Here is a 21,092-nt window from a genome sequence, read left to right as displayed (position 1 = left end):
GCCCTTATCCAGAGCGTCTTACAATCAGTAGTTATAGGGACAGTCCCCCCCTGGAGACACTCAGGGTTAAGTGTCCTGCTCAGGGACACGACGGTAGTAAGTGGGGTTTGAACCTGGGTCTTCTGGTTCATAGGCGACTGTGTTACCCGCTAGGCTACTACCAGCCCGCTTATAGTTAAAGCTTACAGCACCTGGTATTCCCAGGAAGTCTCCCATCCAAGTCCTAACCAGGTCCAACCCTTCTTAGCATCCGAGATCAGGTGTTCTCCAGCTGGCACGGCCGTGTCCCTGTCACTACAAAAGGTGGTAGTAGCCTAGTGGGGTAACACACTCGCCTGTGAACCAGAAGACCCAGGTTCAAACCCCACTTACTACCATTGTGTCCCTGAGCAAGACACTTAACCCTAAGATGTCTCCAGGGGGGGACTGTCCCTGTAACTACTGACTGTAAGTCGCTTTGGATAAGGGCGTCTGATAAATGCTGTAAATGTAAAATGTAAATGACTACTGACTGTAAGACAGAATTGTAAATATAGATGTAAATTAAACTTGTTTGAAAGAAACCTCTTGACCTTGTAACGTGCTGTGTGTGTGTGTGTGTGTGTGTGTGTGTGTGTGTGTGTGTGTGCTCGATTTATTGTGGAATTATTGTGCCTGTCATGTGGAGTCAGTCATTCATGTAAAATGACAACCCATCGCATGCCCTGCAATGCATTGTGGGTGCAGATGGGATGACACTTATTGTTCAGCTCGGACAACAGGAAGCAGCTGCAAGGATTTATTTTACCCTTGCGCACTCACACACACACACACACACACACACACACACACTTCTCAGTGAAACAGATTGAAAAAAAAAACACACTCCACTCGATTCGATTCAACAAAGATGTGTTCAGACTGAGGGCTGACTTGGTTCTGTGTGTGTGTGTGTGTGTGTGTGTGTGTGTGTGTGTGTGTGTGTGTGTGTGTGTGTGTGTGTGTGTGTGTGTGTGTGTGTGACACGTCCCACGCGCGCCGACGGTGGGATAAACGCGTCTTTAGTCCGTTGAAATGGCTGATCAGCGGCGCCTGCTGCCCGGCCGCGGGGTATTGATCCCTGTCGGAACTCCTGGGTTTTCCCTAATTGAAAGTCGATAGCAGATCAATGGTGTGAACATTAGCATATAGATTTACTGAAGTCCCCGCAAAGTGAAATAAAATAAAGTGTGTGTGCAGTGTGGACGTGTGTGTGACTTCATTATGACGTTTTTAACAGAATGTTGCCGTGCTGTATACGCGTGTCCTGCATTTGTAGGTCCGTGGTGAACCGTGTGTGTCTTTGTGTGTGTGTGTGTGTGTGCTGGTTGTAAAGTAGTGTCTGTAGTGTGTGTGTGTGTGTGTGTGTGTGTGTGTGTGTAGCAGGTGTAAGCTGAGAGATTTTGACAGTTTCAGGTTGTGTGTTTCATGCTTGTGTTGTTCTGATATAAAATCAATACCGTGTCTGTGTAATTGGTGGCCAGATCACCTCCAGTGGCAGCCGGTAGTGTGACAGCGTCACCCATCTGCCTCGCCCCTCCCCTCGTCTCTCCGGTCCACCCGCTCAGGCCGAGGTGGACAGTTGTCCTGTGAAGAAAGCCAAATGGGGGGCAGGGAGAGAAAGAGAATAATGGCGTCTCTTCATCCTGTGTAGAGGCCTGGAGCTGTGTGTGTGTGTGTGTGCGTGTGTGTTACGATGTGCTTTTTATTGTATGTGAGTGTTGGGTGTTTGTGTGGTGGAGGGGACGTCTGTCTTTGTGTGTGTGTGTGTTTGTGTGTTACGATGTGCTTTTTATTGTATGTGAGTGTTTGGTGTGTGTGTGTGTGTGTGTGGTGGAGGGGATGTGTGTGTGTGTGTGTGTGTGTGTCTGTTATGATGTGCTTTTTATTGTATGTGAGTGTTTGGTGTGTGTGTGTGTGTGTGTGTGTGTTACGATGTGCTTTTTATTGTATGTGAGTGTTTGGTGTGTGTGTGTGTGTGTGGTGGAGGGGACGTCTGTCTGTGTGTGTGTGTGTTACGATGTGCTTTTTATTGTATGTGAGTGTTTGGTGTGTGTGTGTGTGTGTGTGTGTGTGTGTGTGTGTGTGTGGTGGAGGGGATGTCTGTCTGTGTGTGTGTGTGTTACGATGTGCTTTTTATTGTATGTGAGTGTTTGGTGTGTGTGTGTGTGTGTGTGTGTGTGTGTTACGATGTGCTTTTTATTGTATGTGAGTGTTTGGTGTGTGTGTGTGTGTGTGTGGTGGAGGGGACGTCTGTCTGAGTGTGTGTTGGTTATTAAATGATTTTAAAAATCATTAATTTTAAAACAAGCCGGTTTGTGTTTCCTGGACGCGTCCAAGTGGCCAGTTGCTCTGGACGCCCCCAGGGGTCAAATTAAGTGTTGCTGTGAAAGCCGAGCCCTCGCCCACCCTCTCTCTCTCTCTCTCTCTCTCTCTCTCGCTCCTTTTCTTTATCTGAATAAAAGGTACGAGGGGGTGGTGAGATTCCCACCGCCCCTCCCGGCCCCCGTGTCGCCGTGGTGACCGAGCATGCTCTGTGCTGCGCTCAGACCTGTAAGGTCAGGGTGGGGTCAAGGCCAGGTCAGGGTGTGTGTACACAGAACCGGCCTGCAGTTAGACGCGGAAAATAGACAGACGTGTGTTTATCTTTGAAAATGCGAGTGTGTGTTGGTTCTGTCCTTCCTTGCATGTAGAGGGTGACTCCTATGGGTCAGATTGTGTTCCTGCACCTCTTCTTAAACGTTCACTTTGAACCCGTCTGAAGACCATATTCCCGCTTCCCTCTTGATTTTCTAGCCGTGGAGGTTCATGCTGTTTTGTCTTCTGTTTCAGGGAGGCGTGGCGGTTCCAGTGAGAGCCACACAGAGCAGGAGGGCCCGACCACGGTCCCCGACGCCGATGGCGGTCTGGAAAAGGATAGCGTCAATGGTGGGATTTTTTTTCCCCCAGTGGGCATGTTATAAACTGTGTGTGTGTGTGTGTGCGCACGACCCACGTTTCATGCACATAAAATGTCAGAGTGCACTGTGCAGGTCACATGACCATTAGAACTGTGTGGAATAGACAAGTTAATGAAGTGTGTTTTTTAGTCTGCTGAACCTCCCCTGCACTCATCCAGGCTCCCGGCACCTGATGTTCGGCTCGTCCTGCTGACGCTCTTCATCACCGCATTAGTTGCGCTCTGATGATGTTGTTTAGGAGCAGCTCCACTGTACAACCTCTAGAAGGACCTGCTAATCACCTGTACGATATTCCGTTTAGAACACGGACTTTATGTGCCTGTTTAAAATTGCTTTCTGGCACCTTTCTTGAAATGCAAACAATTGTTGATGACATGGTGAGAAATAATTTTCACTAATACTGCATCGAAGATCCATGAAATCTGCATCATGAGCGTCCACCAGTAACTTGATTTTAAAGAAGCTCTGATCCTCCCTAGATGAATTTTACCATCAACAGAAATAATCAGCAAGCGCTTCAGGTCTCCGCTGCAAACGCGTATGAATGTGATGTTCCTCATGTGTGTAACCAGCAAACTGCTCTGACGTAGAGAAGGAGGACAATGACCTTTCACCTCCATCCAAGCAGAGCGACGATGCCCCCTTGACCAAACGGCCTCGTAATGAACAGGTAATACCCCCCCCCCCTCTCTCTCTCTCTCGCTCTCTCACACACACCAGACAGGCCTCAACAGAATCCCCTCTTCATCCCCAGATCCTGCAGTGCCCGTTCTGCCGGTTCTCCCATGCGGACCTGACGCTCCTGCGGGATCATGTGATGACGCAGCACTCGCTGAAGCCGGCGCTGCGCTGCCCGCTGTGCCAGGACACGCTGGGCAGCGTCACGCACCTGCGCAGCCACCTGACGCACCTGCACAGCGTCACCGCCGACTGCACCAACAAGCTGATAGACACGGTGATGCTCCCCGTCTTCCACATGGGCGAATACGGACTAATGAAAGCAGATTTTTACATTCCCAGCATTTACCAGACGCCCTTATCCAGTAGTTACATGGACAGTCCCCCCCTGGAGACACTCAGGGTTAAGTGTCTTGCTCAGGGACACGATGGTAGTAAGTGGGGTTTTAACCTGGGTCTTCTGGTTCATAGGCGAGTGTGTTACCCGCTAGGCTACTACCACCCAGCAGTTACAGGGACAGTCCCCCCCTGGAGACACTCAGGGTTAAGTGTCCTGCTCAGGGACACGATGGTAGTAAGTGGGGTTTGAACCTGGGTCTTCTGGTTCATAGGCGAGTGTGTTACCCGCTAGGCTACTACCAGCCAGCAGTTACAGGGACAGTCCCCCCCTGGAGACACTCAGTGTCCTGCTCAGGGACACGATGGTAGTAAGTGGGGTTTGAACCTGGGTCTCCTGGTTGACAGGCGAGTGTGTTACCCGCTAGGCTTCTACCACCATGTGCAACGAGCTTCTAGCTGCTTTTTACACACTTAAATATTATTTGTAAGCGTTGCAACATTTTGTCTCCGCGATTTGTTGTCCTTTTTTCCCTCCGTCCCTCTGTCTCCGAGACAGGGTCATGGCAGTAATTGTGCCTCATTAATTCCGAGTCTGGGCTGTGTGATTGCTGTTATGAACTGCGCTTGCCAATTATGTGCTCTAAATTAAAGGCGACCTTGAGCCGCTCCCCGCGCACGCCTGCCGCCGCATAATGACGCCCTTCTCAGGAATCACTCACCTTTGTAATGGAAATCTCCGGCGCGTTCCCTCTATTCCTCCGCCTTTCCGTCCCGGACGCTGGCTGCATTGATTTGCCGCTTTTAATGCCCCGCGTTGGGCAGGAGGAGGAAATGATGTGCCTTCTTGATCCTGATTTCACTAACCGCGCTGTGATTGACTGAAGAGGGCTTCCTGCCACACTTGACCCCTGACCTTGGCGGAGAGACAGTGCCGAGAAGAGACTCGGTTTTTACGTTTCAGGGGACGCCGGCCCCCGTGCTCCGGTGCCCGCCTAATGCAGATGTATTCCACGGTGTCTCAGGGCAGAGGAGATGGTGCCATAAATCAGCAGCCGCCACCAAAAGGCTAATGGCTCCAGCGAGTTATTGTGCTTTAATTAACGCAGCTCTTTTCTGCGCTCCCCGTGTAGGTGATTGCAACAGACGTGCTGCCCGCCAGTATGTTCTCGCCCGTCCCCCAGCCAGAGCGGGAGGACTCCGGCCTCGTCACGGAGAAGACAAAAAAAACGCATGGTTTGTCGTTTCTCTCCCATTACCAGCGATTGCTTATACGAAGCAACCAGAAAATGTCTCCAGTAAACGGTTTGTTTGTGTTGACAGACCCCGAGAAGATAGCCGACGTCATCAAAGCGTCAGGGTTCCAGTTGGAAGACCCAGAGTCCACCAAAGAGAACACGGCGGCTTTCCCGTGTTGGCAGAAGGGCTGCAATAAGGTCCTGACGTCCTCGGCCTCGCTCCAGACTCACGTCAGCGAGGCGCACAACCAGCGGCCGCCGGCGTCCGCGCCCGTCTCCGACCGCCACGTCTACAAGTACCGCTGTGGCCAGTGCAGCCTGGCGTTCAAGACCCCCGAGAAGCTGCAGCTGCACTCGCAGTACCACGCCATCCGGGCGGCCACCATGTGCTGCCTGTGCCAGCGCAGCTTCAGGAGCCTGACGGCGCTCCGGCGGCACCTGGAGACCAGCCACCTGGAGCTGAGCGACGCCCAGCGCCAGCAGCTGTGCGGCGGGCTTCTCCTGGCCGACCCCATGCTTGGAGAGGACACGAGCACCCTCATGGAGGACGGTGTAAAAGAAGAGGAGGATGGTGGCCCGGACGAAAAGCACAACGCTAATGGGTGTGAGACCGCACAGGTCCAACAGGAAGATTCTGGAGGTGACACAAAGCAGCGTGCCAACATGCCCTTCAGAAAAGGTGCCAATCTCACCATGGAGAAGTTTCTGGATCCCCAGCGGCCATTTAAGTGCACTGTTTGCAAGGAGTCGTTCACACAGAAGAACATCCTCTTGGTCCATTACAATTCGGTCTCGCACCTACACAAGGTCAAGCGTTCACTTCAGGACTCTTCGGCAGGCTTGCCGGAGCCGGTCAGCAACGCTGACCACAAACCTTTCAAATGCAACACTTGCAACGTGGCCTATAGCCAGAGCTCGACCCTGGAGATCCACATGAGGTCAGTCTTGCATCAGACCAAGGCGCGGGCTGCTAAACACGATTCTGCCTGTGTGGGCAGCAGACCCAAAACCAACAGCAGCCCTCTCCCCGTGCCACCGGGGGCAGCCCAACAGGGCAACGACAGTCGGGACAGCGGCCATTCTTCCCCATCTGAGAGCCACGAGGCCAAGAGGAGAAGGTTGGCAGACATCATTGCATCAACAGCGCAGCAGCAGCAGCAGAAGTTGCTGTTACAGCAGCAGCAGAAGATGTTGCAGCAGCAGGAGCAGCAGCAGCAGCAGCAACTCGCTCAAGCCCAAGCCCAGCTGCAGCAGGAGCTGCAGCACAAAGCCGCTCTCATCCAGACCCAACTGTTCAACCCAGCTCTCCTGCAGCCGTTTCCTGTGAGTGCCGAGGCCTTCCTCCAGCAGCAGCAGCAGCAGCTTCTCTTCCCTTTCTACATCCCGGGGGGAGACTTCCACCTAAACCCACAGCTGAAAGGCCTTTCTCTGAATCTCGCCAGTCCTGCTAGCCTCTCCCTGCTACAAGGAACCTCTGAGTCCGTTTCAGCAAAGGAAAAGCCCAGCTCCTCCCCTCAGACTCCCAGCGAACCTCCCCACCATGAAAACGACAGTAATTTACACCACCCTGAGACCCCGAGTAAGAGGAACGAGGCCGACCAAGCAAAATCTCTGAAGGCTGCAGACGAACAAGACCACGACAGATCTGACAGTGTCGAAGCTATGGAGATTGACGTGAGCTTCCTTTTACCCAGAATTTCCCACGATGCATCTGAAAGTGCTTCAAAGGCCCTGTTGGAGAATGTTGGTTTTGAACTAGTCATGCAGTTTAATGAGAGCAAGCAGAAAGTGCAGAGGAAGTTTATAGAGTGTATGGTTGTGGTGCAGAGCAGAGCAGAGGCCAAAGAGAACAAGCGTCTTGAAGATTTAGAAAAGCTAGAATGTGAAGCCTGTGGCAAACTCTTCTCAAATGCGTTAATACTGAAAAGTCATCAGGAGCATGTCCATCAGACCATCTTCCCAATACAGACTTTGGAGAAATTTGCCAAAGACTACAGAGAGCAATATGACCAGCTGTTTCCTCTAAGGCCCCTGTCTCCTGAACCTGCTTCCTCATCACCGCCACCTGCTCTACCACCGCCACAACCCGCTCTCGTGGTAAATACTCCTGCCTCTTCACCAACCGTCACCTCCCCAGTCGTCTCGAGCCCGGTGCCGAAAACTACGTTGCCACCACCTCCTCCTCCCATGCCCTCCATGGATCTCCCACTCTTCCCTCCAATCATGGTGCAGTCACTGCCCTTACCGGCTTTGACCCCTCAGATGCCAGCTATTGATGTTGGCATAACCCACGAGCTGGCCCATCTTTATCATCAGCAGCTCACTCCTGCTCTGCTCCAGCAGCAGCAGGGTAAGAGACCGCGGACGCGCATCACGGATGATCAGCTGAGGGTGCTTCGCCAGTACTTTGACATCAACAATTCGCCTAATGAAGAGCAGATTAAAGAGATGGCAGATAAATCCGGCCTGCCTCAAAAAGTCATTAAGCACTGGTTCCGTAATACTCTGTTCAAAGAGCGTCAACGTAATAAAGATTCCCCGTATAACTTCAACAATCCACCAGTCACAACTCTAGAAGACATTAAGGTGGAGCCCAGGCCACCTTCTCCTGATCCTCAAAGACATGAGTTTTATGGAAGCAGAAGGTCTTCCAGAACTCGCTTTACGGACTTTCAGCTCAGAGTGTTACAGGACTTCTTCGACGCCAACGCCTACCCTAAAGATGATGAATTTGAGCAACTCTCTAATTTACTTGGTCTTCCCACTCGAGTTATCGTGGTCTGGTTTCAGAATGCCCGGCAGAAAGCCCGCAAGAATTACGAAAACCAAGGGGATGGAAAAGACGGAGGCGAGCGGCGAGAACTTAGCAACGATCGATATGTTCGCACACCAAACCTCAATTACCAGTGCAAGAAATGCAGCGTGGTCTTCCAGCGTATATTTGACCTGATCAAGCACCAGAAGAAGTTGTGTTACAAAGATGAAGACGATGATTACCGATATGACAGCCATGATGATTTAAGCGACTTTAAACAAGAGGACGAAAGTCCTCCCAGACCTTCTTGTTCCAGCTCTACTCATTCTGAAACTAAAGATGCCATTGAGTCTGTGACAGACGTTTCCTCCCCTCAGCAGAAGGAACATGTCTCTGTAAGCCAAAATCGCGAAGAACCTCCACCTGATCTGCAACACCAGAGGGCTAGTGAGGAAATGGACCAAGCATTGCCAGACAGCCCTAAACCTCCTTCCTCTTTAAAGCAGCAGCAGTTTTCCCCATCTGTGCCCCAGGTCAGTCCAGATTCATCAGAAAGCACCCGCACCAGTCTCAACCCTCACCCAAGCCCCAAGACCGTCCAACAGCAGCAGTTGTTTGCTCAGCAGGTCAGTCCATTCCACTGCACCCAGTGTAACCTCAGCTTTCCCTCATTCCAGCATTGGCAGGAGCACCAGCAGCTGCACTTGCTTACAACTCCAAACCAGTTTGCTCACCCTCAGTTTTTTGACCGTCCAGCAGACCTACCCTTCATGCTTTTTGATCCAAGTAATCCCCTACTGACCAGCCAGCTCCTCTCAGGTGCATTTTCACAAATACCCACAAGCTCAGCATCTTCCTCAGCAAGCTCGACCATAAATTCCTTGAAAAGAAAACTAGAGGAGAAGACAGCCCTCCCCTCGATAGAAAATGATTGGGAGGGCAATGGTGATGAGCCACAGCGTGATAAACGCATGAGGACCACCATCACTCCTGAGCAGCTAGAAGTTCTGTACCAGAAGTACCTGCTAGACTCTAATCCCACGCGCAACATGCTAGATCACATTGCCAGGGAAGTTGGTCTCAAAAAACGGGTGGTCCAGGTCTGGTTTCAGAACACTCGAGCCAGAGAGAGAAAAGGCCAATTCCGTGCCTTAGGACCAGCGCAGGCTCATCGGCGGTGCCCGTTCTGTCGCGCTCTCTTTAAGGCCCAGACTGCCCTCGACGCCCATATTCGCTCGAGGCATTGGCATGAAGCCAAGAGCGTGGGTTATAACTTGGCTTTGTCGGGTATGTTTCCTGAACAAGTTGTAATGAAGGGTGATCCTTTAGATTTCTCGAATGGTTCTCAACTCTTGAACTGTCAACGAGGTAGTGGTCAGTTCCTTCCTGTGTCTCCTGCAAGTAAAGGAGTCGAGCTACACCACCTAAGCCCGAGACAAATTAAGATGGAAGGACCGGATGACTTTGAGGGTGTCTCTGTGTCTTCACTCAGTCGTAACCTTGACCAAAGCAAACTGGATGATGAATGTTCCTCAGTTAATACTGCTATGACTGATGATGCTACACTGGGGGATGAACCTAATGAATCCTCAGAGGCTAAGTGTGGAACCAGTGACACCACGTCCCAAACAGGAGAGCGGGCGCCTTCCTGTGAGAATTCTGACATGATGCCCTCTGGCTTGGTGAGTCCTGCGACAAGTTTCAGTGCTAAAGACTTTGAGAGTGACATGGTGGTGGATTACAGTGAGAACTCAAGTCTTGCAGATCCTGCCTCCCCTTGCCCTGGAACATCCGGGGGTGGAGACAGTGGAGAACGCCACAGCCAGAAGCGTTACCGCACTCAGATGAGCAACCTGCAGGTTAAAATGCTGAAGGCCTGCTTTACTGACTACAAAACCCCAACGATGATCGAGTGCGAAGCCTTGGGCAGCTACATTGGCCTTGCCAAGAGAGTGGTTCAGGTCTGGTTTCAGAATGCTCGTGCCAAAGAAAAAAAGGCGAAGCTGAACAACGTGAAGCAGTTTGGCTCTGAGCAGTCACAGAGGGATAGGTCGAGGTCAGAATGCTCCCTGTGTTGTGTCAAGTACAACAGTTGCCTCTCAGTCCGAGATCATATTTTCTCTCAGCAGCACATAGCCAAGGTGAAGGAAAGTGTTAGCACTCAGATTGAAAGGGAACAGGACTACTTTGACTCAGGCAATGTTCACCAGCTCGTGGCTCAGCCAGAGATGGATCAGCTGAAGAAAACCAGTGAGGTTCTTAGTCTGGCTCAGCAGCAAAGGTTTGACCAGGCTCTTCAGGCTATAAACCTCTCTTCCATGTACCAGAGTCTTCAGGCATTGCCAGCAGTCAGCAGCTCATCCCAAGCAGGTTTGTAATTTTGCCATTTAAGATGTTGCCGTACAAAGTGTAAATTTTACATGATATAATTTAACATTGTTGTCTGGTTTTAATCAGGTCCAAGTGGTCTTTCATCCAGTCTCTCCAATGGGCTACATAGCAAACCTCTCATACCGTCTTCGTCTTCAAACAAAGAGCCAGTTGATGTGACCCCAAAAGCAACTCAGCCTGACAAAGAACTTTACCGCCCCAAAGAGAATGGCACTGAGAAGTGTCAGCAAAGAGAAAAAAAGGAGAGAAGCTGTCCCAATCCACCAGTTCCCGCAACTCCTTCCACCTCAGCTGCCACAAAAGACCCAGTGAACTCGCCATCAGTTTCAGTCTCCAAACCAGGGACGGAGAACTTTGTGGACCCAGGTCAGCTCCAAGCTTTGCAGGCGGTCATGGGCGCAGACCCAACAGCCTTGTTATCCACTTCGTTCATGCCTTGCTTCATGCCGGGTTTCCCCCCATACTTCCCGCCACAAATACCTGGTGTGCTGCCTGGAGGTTTCCTGCAGCCCATGTACGGTATGGAGAGCCTGTTTCCTTATGGTCCAGCAGCCCTCTCGCAAGCTCTGATGAGTCTCTCCCCGAGCTCCATACTTCAACAATACCAGCAGAGCATACAAGGGGCTCTGCAACAGCGGCACGTCCAGATCCAACAGCAACAGGCACAAAAACCTAAAGGTGGACAAGCACCACTTCCGCTTCGAGCCAAGGCTTCACTGGATATCAAACACGCTTCCCTTAATTCTGCCAGAGCCGAGGGTCAGAAGGTTTCCTCCTGCCATAAAACATTTCAATCCTTCGGCTCAGACCAGGGTCCTGGTGGCAACACACTGAGGGAGATGGATGTAGGCTTCCTCCTGAGCCAGTGCATAGTACACAAAGCAAACAGCAGCGAAGAAGGGGAAGGTGGACTTTACAACTGTTTGGCCTGTGATGCGACACTACACGGGGATGATGGTGAAGCACTGAGCCGGCACCTGGAGTCTCCACAGCACAAGCGCAGCATGGCGGAGCAACCGAACGCCAAAGAGAACGTCACCCCCGTGTTACCTCACACCGCAACCTGCGCCCGGGACTCCGCCATGCCATCTACCTCACAGACCGTCCCTCCGTCCATGCTGACTCTTCCACCCTCCTCCTCGTCCTCCTCGTCCTCTCCATCTCTGGATCCCCAACCTCTCCTCTCGACAGCTTTACCAGGGGCAGCCGACACAACGCTGGCTTCCTTCTGCAACCAAACTCCTTCTCTACCTTCAACGGTTACCTCAAATTTGGCGAGAAAGTCAGGCACTCGCCCTTCAATACCAACAGACTCTGCTGCAGGGGCAGCAGGCCACACCAGAGCGGGGTCACTGGAGAGACTAATTCCACCCCCGTCAGAGGAGCCTTAGCTGGGCACAAGCTCCCTGACCAGTGGGGCTTATGGTACTGACCTCGCCTCTGCTGGAACAGACTCAATGGGATTTTAAAACAAAGGAAACTACAAAGGAGAAAAGCTTTTGAGAGTGGATGTCAGTTGGAGAAACACAAAGACAAAAAATTAAATGCTAAACAAAAAAATGAAACAGTTGGATTGACTAATATGTGAAGCAAACTAACTGCAATTCCAGTGCTCATAACCAAAAAAATAATACGCTTGAGTAGAATGTTTTTCTTATTTAACATGCTGGATCTCATTCATCAGACGGTTTGAAGAGGACATTTGTAAATGGATATTGGAGTATGCGGTGACCAAAGTGGTACTCCACTCACACCTTCATTTTAAACTTCCTGTTTGTTGTTTGGTCTACCACTCTTGCATACCTGATATATCTCGTATACCCGAATGCCATATTTCTACACAACACACACACAAGCAGCCCTAACCGAGTGTTAAAATGTGCACCAATTTCTTGGTAAAATTCAGATGTAGTGTAACGTTGTCTCCTCTCAGGTCAGCAACTGGTAATTTCTCGTTCTGAACTCCTTGTATAGATTCTGTTTCGGAAGATGCAAAGAAAAAAAAAAGCCTAAAGTGTAAGTGTTTAGAAAAGGGAAAAATTAAGTCCTGTTTTTTCCCCTATAAATGACATTTACTAGTCTTATAACCGTAATTGTTTCTATTTTCATTTTTGACTTAAACGTGATCCTAAACAAAGAGTAATGCAGACTTGAATGAATTTTATTTCCTTTTTTTTTCAAAGAAATGATGTGTTTTATGATAGTTACATGTATGAACATTTTGGTGTTGTGTAGATTGTTGAATTTAAACTGTTTGGTAGGACCAGAAAAGCAGATGTTTTTTGTATAGTTCAACTCAAAGGCACTTCAGTGGATGTTGTGGTCACCCTGAATATGGGAAACAGTGTACTATCCGAAGCCTTCTTCATAATCATCGTCATTGGCATTATCCTCATGGTCCAAAGTACCGCCATTAGTACCTTTCCATTTGCACGGCCCTTATTCTCCTCTTCTCTGGGGCGTTCAGCCTTGAGACATTTTCTCGATCGTTGCATCTCACATACGCACTTAAACTTGTTTGCTTTCATTTGAAGCACTACTTTACTTTTTCACACATTTTTTGGAAGTCCAATGTGCTAAGTTTCCCCACCGATCATCAGCAGATCCATTTTATGTTCCTGCAGTTACCACGAATTCAGTAATAATGAAAACAATAATACAAATAATAATAAACAGTATTGCTTTAATGGAGTATCCAAAGACAAATTATTTTAACCAATGGTGCAAACAAAACACTTCTTTATACTTGATGCGTTCTTGCTTTTAAAAAATGAGAGTCTGCAGTTTGCGCTTATTCATTGAGGAACCAGCGTTTCCTCGGTGAAGTTACACGAGAAAGCAAATACCAAATGAGCCCCTGTGCTTGTGACATGGAGTAGCACCAATATAGAGCCACTGATGTTTGTAAGATAGTACAACCTTCTTTGTTAACCTTCCTGTGACCAACATTTGTTTCTTTCTTGTTTTCCTCGTCTCCCCGTTTATGGAATTTTTGGTTCAGGTCTGATCGTTGAGAAAATACTGTTTGCTGCTAATGTAGTTTTGTATTGATACTAAAATGCATGCTGAATTTGCTTTTTTCCTCTAAGCTTTAATAACAACAGACAGCTAGCTGACAACAACTTCAATGACCCTGATGATAACTGCTTTTAACCATTGTTAAAGACTGTGACAAGACATGTACCTTCTTTTTTATTCTTTTGACGTAGCTAATGTTGAAATACCAATGATGTATATTGTTTATACAGAAGTCAGCATTCCAAATATCCCACTGGTACGGTTTTAATAGACATGTCTGTCTGTGTGTAATGTCTGACTCTGCTGTGGGGGGGGACCCTGTCTCGCTTTTAGAACCTCGACTACATTTCAAGTGCAACTCCTGTCTCAGATTTCCTCAAAAAGGTTCTTACTGTAACCATAGCGATAGCCAAATAACGTTGTAAATACGAGCCTTTGTCATGTGACTCCTGGTTTTTGTTTTGGCGACGTCCACCCGACTGTCCCACAACCCATCCTGTCAATAAAGCCTGTTTTGTTGCAAACGAGACGTAGTCGGCGTGGTCGTCCACCCCACCTCGCGTCCCCGCCCTCAGAGAAGGAGACGAAGGGAAGTGGCGTCCTCGCCGCAGATGAATCTGCTGGTGCGGCGTGGGATTTATCGGCATGTCGATTAGTGGGGAAAATAATAACAGCGCGTGCCAGCGTGGCGTAAATCTGGCCCGGCCGGCCGGCCGTCCGGCCTGTGATTAACATGCTAAATTATTCCTGCGTGGCCGCGCGGCGTTAAGTGAATTGGAGTCCGACCCCGGCCAGGCGTTAATTAAACCGGTGACATTTAGCCAGACGAGTTTCCTTTGAGTGAAGATATTATTAACGTTAACGCTGTCCTGCGAGGACGCTTTTTATCATCATTGTTTGAAGGTGATCAGAGGGCCGTTCTCCGGTGGATTGGAGGAAGATTCAGGCCCTGGGCGTCGTGGAGCACGCGCGGCGGCTTTACTGCCGGTTTTTTGGCCGCGTTGGCTTGTCGTAGTTTTCATTATTAATATTTCTACGCTGGTAAATTCGTGTGGCCTGGTTCTTCGTATTAATACGCAGTCTGGCGTGTCTGCGTTTGCGGCACCCCCTGCACCTCGGTCCTTTTCTCCTCGGTGACGATGACGAGATGAAAAAGCCACCTAAAACCGCCCGACATGAGGGGGACGTGCAGATGTGATGGACAGAGGGACCTTTTTTATTTTGATAGGCGTGAATGAGGCACAGAAGGAAGGTAGAACCCCCCCGAATATTAATGCTTCCGCAGTCTCGGGGGAGGGGAGGTGATATCGGGCCGGGTGCAGCGATGGTGTGTGTGTGTGTGTGTGTGTGTGTGTGTGTGTGTGTGTGTGTGTGTGTAAGGGGCTAGATAATGATATTTGGTGTGTGTGTGGCTGTTTCAGCTGGGTGTCTTATGTCTGCAGACAGGCCTGGCTGATAGATGGCTCTTGCTGATGTATGCGCGCTGCCTCATCTTTATTCATGAGCGCTGCACTGCTGGTCCCTCTTAAAGGGACAGGCTACTTTATTAAAGCGTCTCTTTTCACTTTCACAGACGCTCTTCAACCCTCAAACATACGAATGCTGAGTGAAACGATGGATTTTATTCTTCTTTACTGACACATTATATATTTTTTTACTTTATCTTTAGTTTCCAGACAAGATTTCAGTCATTAATATTCACCCTTCGGTTTATTATCTGGCCCTCATCTTAATGCTCGAATGCGTCGCTCGTCTGCAGCTCCGGTCCCTCTGTGCACCCCCAGCCCGGTGCCGGGTTCGGACTGCGTCGCACCAGCGCGGCAGGGCGAGCTTCTTCTCCAGCGTCCCTCCACGTTTAATCTCCACCCTCAATTATTTGGCCTTGGCAATTTTGTAAGCGCTCCTTTCATTTGTCCCCCTCTCCTCTCCTCCTCTCCTCCTCTCCTGCTGTAATGAGATGCTAATAACTACCAGCAGGAACGTGAACGGCCACGCGTCGCCATGGAGAATATTTTACACTGATATGATAAATTATGCTAAATCTGTGACCTCCTGACCTCGAGGAGAGAACCACGCGTGTGTGTGTGTGTGTGTGTGTGTGTGTGTGCGCGCACGCGTGTACGTTTGCTGTTAAAAGGCGAGTGGGGCGGTGAACGTAATGCTTACAGAACTGATTTGCATGAAAAAAAAAACCAGTGGAACGTAATCTCGTCTTTTGAACACGGCGCCCCGGCAGGTGGATCGGTGCACCGGCACCTACGGGAATATGGATTTATTTATTTCCTCGAGCGGTCGGGTTGTAAACCGCGGCGCGGCCGTCCGGATCCTGCGGTGGGAGTGAAGTGAGGCCGACAGACTGGGGGGGGGGCAATGAAAGCGGATGGTAAAGCGAGACTCTGAATAATGCAGGACCGGTCCCCCTCCCCTGTCCCGGCCTCGTTATGAATGATGGATCGGCCAATCTTAAAAATCTGCTGAGGGCTCTAATTTAGGCCTCCGTTTTTTAACCAGATTAGCTGCCTCACGTTCCCGTAGTATAATCAATGCAGACACTTCTATTATATGGAGGCGTCCGCGGCCCGCCGTGTTGATTAGTGTTGGGGGGCGGGCCGATAAGGTCCCTGCACTGCACTCACACTGATGGGAGGTCATGTAAAAATTTTTAATTTGAAAATTACTTTTCATAAAATTAGAATATTGTTACCGATACCACGGACACATGCACACGGCCTGGAAACAAAATGCCTTCAAACAAGCCAGACACACACACACACACACACTACCTCACTTCATGCACAAACCCCCATCACACACACCGCATGCAAAACACACAATACTCTGAGCAGACACACAAACGTGGGACGTGTCCACACTTCATAGACAGGAACAGGAAGGCTGGAGCGTCAAAGCGGCCGCCCTGATCCGTGCCACTAGCAGGGAGCCATTTTCTTTGGAGCATGGTGGCCTAAACGCACATGCAGATGTAGAAGCTGGTTTTGAATGAAATCTCACACCCCGTGATTAATGATTTTTACTTGTGTGTCCGTGGGCCTGAACGCTGCTATTGTTTTCACACAAAAGAACAGCGTCGTCCAGGCAGGGACAGATGGCACATTCTGCGGCCAGAGACAATGGACCGAACATGGACTCCGCTGGAACGCTTCACCGGAATCAGGACTTGCATACTAATGTCCTGCTCCGGCACAAAGCCCAGCGGCCCGAGCGGGCGGGGCCGGCGTAAAACAAAAGTGCGGGGAAGGCAGGAGACCAGCAAGTAAACGGGCACGGGGGCCAAGTTCCTTTTAGAGCTTCTCCAAACTTCACTTGAGCCCCTCTGAAGGTGAAGTGAATTAGTTGCAGTAATTGCACCGAGACTTGAATATTTCATCATAATGGACACGATTAAAATGGAAAGGCTGCAGTTCATATTCCATAAATGGCTTCTCCGTTCCTCTCCCACTGGGGCTTTTCAGGCCTCCCCGTCCGCCCCTCATTTCTCTGGGCTGTGAGGGGGGTCCTGGCCACTTAATGAGATGCAAATGAAATATGCATATAGCAATTGTACTATCTGATGATTAAGCAGCCGGGATATTAGCCCGTCATCTCACTCGTCCTCCCCCACTTCTCAATCTAGAGCGGCGTCCCTGTTGGCACAACGGCGGGGCGCCAGCGAAGCCGTCTTTATTACCACCTCGGTGGTAAAATCCACGCCGCGAAGAGGAGTAATCCTGTTCAGATTATAATCCCGGTGTTTTAAAATCCAACTTTAAAGGAAAAGAGCGCCTGGCTGGCGGGGGGGAGGCGCCATTATTTCCCTCCACCACCACCGGTGCCCTTTTCGTCCTTCTTCGTAATCCATTTGCATAATGAAGATGAGGTAAAATTAAGATCCTGGGAGGAGGTGCATAAAGAGGCGGTCTCTTAAGACATTGTTAACACGGCTTCATTAGCATATCCGCACAGATCCTCCAATCAAACGGCCACCGCGTGCGCACAAAAGAGCAATCAGCGGCAACAAATTAAACCGCTCGTTTTCTCGCGCCTCCTTCGCATTTTTAAAATGGCCGCAATTGTGACGGTCACCTCAAAAAAAAGCCCCAGAAAGCAGACATGGCGTCGCTGTATTTCCGCGGGTCGTTCCTCGGTGGCAGCTGGAACCGCGACTGCCAGGCTGGCGGCGGGAGGCTGGCAGCTCGCAATCCCTCCCTTGCTACATTATTTATGCGTCCATGGTGCGGCGGTGCCACGTCCAACAGGAGCCACCCTGCGGCTGGCAACACGACTGGCACGGTGCCCGCCGACGCCGGCTAATCCCCATGGAAACGTGCCAGTCGTCTCCGCCATCTCGGATTTAGTGTATCTGGGCATCTTCAGACAGCCTGCCCGTCCTCCTCTTTGCCACCTTCCTCCTCCTTTATCCACGGCACGGCGCCGGCACCCCACTAAATGGGCTGTGTTGCGTGTGGTTGGCATGGTGGCAGGAAGTCTGTTCGTGCCCGCTGCCCCCCTCCCCAGATATAGTCTGGCAGCCTGCTGCTTTTGTTTCAGCACCGTTGCCGTAATTAACGGCAATTAAAAGCCGCAGTGGCGCCGAGTCGTTGAGCCTTTTGTCGAAATTTGCGCCGGACGCCATGTCTTGCCACGCGTGGACGCGATGCTGGGACGTCGCAGCCAATGGAGGTCAAGTCACTCAGTGCCAACGGACTAGACTGAGCGTGGGGGTGGCGCGCTGGCATCGGCAGAGCCGCGCTGTCATCCATGGGCGCCACCAATGGCACCGACGACAAGAGCGCCATGGCGACCGCGTGGCATCCTTCTGGTTGAAGAAGCCGGATTCTGAGGCTGCGCGTCCCCGGCGAACGAAGCCTGTTGCTCGGTGGGAAGTGCTGCCGCCGTCCTCCTGCCCAGTGGCGGCACGTCCTCCCCTCGTCCTCGCGGCACGTCCTCCCCTCTTCCTGGCGCCACTTCCTGTTGCTGTGCGGCCAGTGAAGGCATTTCGGCGTTCGCAGGCATTTCCGTGGCACAGTCGCCCCGTTTTTGCTTTCGCGACTTTTGGCCACGCCGAGTCCCTCGTTCTCGCCATTCGCTTGGCGTCCCTTCTGTCTCCGCGTCTCCGTCTTTCTTCCGTTTCCCCGGCAGATGCTGGCATGCCAGCACGCCCTCCCTGGCGCTGCCACTGAATGGATGGCACGGTGCCAACCTTCCCCGGCGCTCGGTCCTCATTCGCTGCGCCACCTCACACCCCTCCCCCTGCTCACCATTCCACTCTTTCTCCGTCTCTCTCGTCTATCTGTCCTGAAAGGGTGCCAGCTGCATTCGGCCCTCATGGCGCTCACTGCCGGGCGTAACCGGCGTCGTGGAGGGTGCAGTGATCAGCCGATCCGGCGCCCGTCTCGCAACTTTTTTCAAGTTCCCACTTCATGTGACCAGAGCGGAAGACGCTCCGGTTTATCTGGAGACGTGCAGAACAGCAGGTTGGCGCTGGTCCATTAGCCGCTCCTGACGTCTCTCCGTGGGACGTTTCACACTCAGGGCCACCGACACGTTCATTTTCTTCTGTTCTCCTCCTCCGTCTTTCTTCCTGCCTTATCGGGCTTAATGAGCACGAAGCTGCCGTGGCAACAGGAGGTGGCCATTATGCAAAGCAGCTGCATTTGCAAGCCAACTGATGGTGCTTATATGTAAATTAGCCAAGTCATTTATTAGCCAACTCAGGCGCTCTCCAGTCTCTCGAGAGGAAGCAAGAAACTCCTGTCATACAGAGTTCTTACAGAGGTTTTCTGCCGGAGATCTACATTTACAGGACATTAGAAATGGTGTAATTATTGTGTTAATCTGCATGAAACTGGACTTGTTAACATGTTAGTCCCACTGAAAGTCCAACAAACTATTCAAGCTATTCCTGCGTGCAGATGTTCAAGCTTCACCCCTCTAGTCTTTGACCCAGAAGCATCAGTGCCTTCGGATGACGCCGTAACCCCATGGTATAAGGTGCGGTAAACGTGTGCAGACCTGTACGCTTTCCGTTTTTTGTGTTTGCCACCTATCTACATTTACATTTGCAGTATTTGGCAGACGCCCTTATCCAGAGTGATCACTTCTGGTTCACCAGGACCCCCAACTATGAATACAATCTTTTTATTCCCTCTGTTCTAGTTTCTATACAGAAGTCAGACAAGAAGAAAGTTACAAGTTCATCTAAATCTTCTCTAAAGAGGAAGGTGTTGAGCTGCCGTGTGAAGGTGCTCAGTGACTGAGCTGGAAGACGGAGAAGAGTCTAGATGAGCGTCTTCCTTTTACCTTCAGAGATGGAGGGACCAGGCGAGCAGTACTGGATGCTCGGAGTATACGAGGTGCAGTGTGAGGTGTAATAAGGGCTGTGAGGTAGGATGGTGCTACTCCATGTTTGGCTTTGTAGGCCAGCATCAGTATTTACAACCTGATGGTGCAGCTACTGGGAGCCAGTGGAGGTGTAAAAACAATGAAGACCATGTGGTGTGGAGAGAAGAGAATAGAGTGTGTAGAAAAACTCTTTCTCCCTCCACACAAAGCACTGTATTCAACCACTCCAATTTGATGTTACCTGGCAGAAAGAGGCATGGCACAATAGAGGTTAAAAATGAACAGTTTCTAATTTATTAACACCGGTAAATAATTATTGTAGTTACATGTGAATATTGAATGTAAAAAGGTACCAAGGTTACAGAGAAAGTAAAAATGAGAAGAAAGAGTAAAGAGGGAGAAGAGAAAGAGAGGGGGAGAGAAAGGCTCAGAAGCCTTCCGGCTTCCGAGGGAAACCCCCTGAGCAAGAAGCTCAGAGGTCCCTTTTTTTTTCCACATGTGAGCAGACTTTTATACCCCTGGCCTACAGGAAGTTGTCACTGGCCTACAGGAAGTTGTCACTGACCAATCAGAACCTGTTGTTTCTGATGTCACGCCCCCCGGTGCCTCCCAATTGGGGAAGACAAAGAGGGTGGGCGGTCCTGACAGCTGATACTTCACACGTTGATGTCGGACAAAAGGCATGTAAAAACCGGGGTGTCGAATCTTCACCCACAACCGTTGACACAGGAATGTCACACTTCCCCCTGCAGACATCTGTTATGCAAGGCAAAAGCAGCCTCCCGTGATGTCCATTCTTACAGAGGGAACGTAGCAGAGGGGCGGTGTGGAGAACTTGGGAAGGTTGAAGATTAGTCGTGCTGCTGCATTTTGTGACGTAATTGGTCATTTTGAAAAAACAAGATATTTCCAGGCGAGTAACCACCTGTATTAGCAGAATTGGAAATAAACGAGTCAATAAACGGACTTCCCTCCACAGCATGTGACATGGGGTAGAGACGTGCATGCAAACGCTCCACGAGTCAGGCTGAGGTCAACGCGGTTGCGGCGGTCCATAGAAAGCAAAAGGACTAGTTTGACTAGTGAACTGAACCCCCAAGTTCAGTTTTACCAAATGGAAAATAATTACTTTATGCATAATTGGTTTTAATCGCTTTTTAAAGTTCACGAGCATTTTTTTAGTTATTCTCAGAATTTATTTTCCTTCTTCCTCCATGTTCCAGTCCACAAGTGAAAGAAAGTGACTGTTTTTGTCATACACAGTGATACACAGCAAGCACAGCACACGGTGTCACGGTGAAACGTGTCCTCTGTATTTAACCGTCACCAAGGGGAACCATGACAGGTACCCGGGGA

At 50.3% G+C, this 21,092-nt stretch overlaps 1 protein-coding gene across 1 annotated transcript in view; it reads left to right on the top strand.

The window, feature by feature from the left end:
• The window catches only part of LOC114779534 (zinc finger homeobox protein 3-like), a 42,068-nt gene extending 28,171 nt beyond the window's left edge, over window positions 1-13,897 (top strand). Inside the window, exons 6-11 of the mRNA XM_028967424.1 lie at window positions 2,851-2,946; window positions 3,551-3,648; window positions 3,733-3,933; window positions 5,126-5,228; window positions 5,316-10,355; window positions 10,443-13,897. Of these exons, the coding sequence (XP_028823257.1) occupies window positions 2,851-2,946; window positions 3,551-3,648; window positions 3,733-3,933; window positions 5,126-5,228; window positions 5,316-10,355; window positions 10,443-11,767 (6,863 nt within the window). The 3' untranslated portion in view covers window positions 11,768-13,897. The remainder of the gene's footprint in view (window positions 1-2,850; window positions 2,947-3,550; window positions 3,649-3,732; window positions 3,934-5,125; window positions 5,229-5,315; window positions 10,356-10,442) is intronic.
• The last annotated feature ends 7,195 nt before the right edge of the window (window positions 13,898-21,092 follow it).

The sequence above is a fragment of the Denticeps clupeoides genome, unplaced genomic scaffold, assembly GCF_900700375.1.
Source record: "Denticeps clupeoides unplaced genomic scaffold, fDenClu1.1, whole genome shotgun sequence".
Lineage (NCBI taxonomy): Eukaryota > Metazoa > Chordata > Actinopteri > Clupeiformes > Denticipitidae > Denticeps > Denticeps clupeoides.
This window is presented reverse-complemented; position numbering and strand designations above follow the sequence as displayed.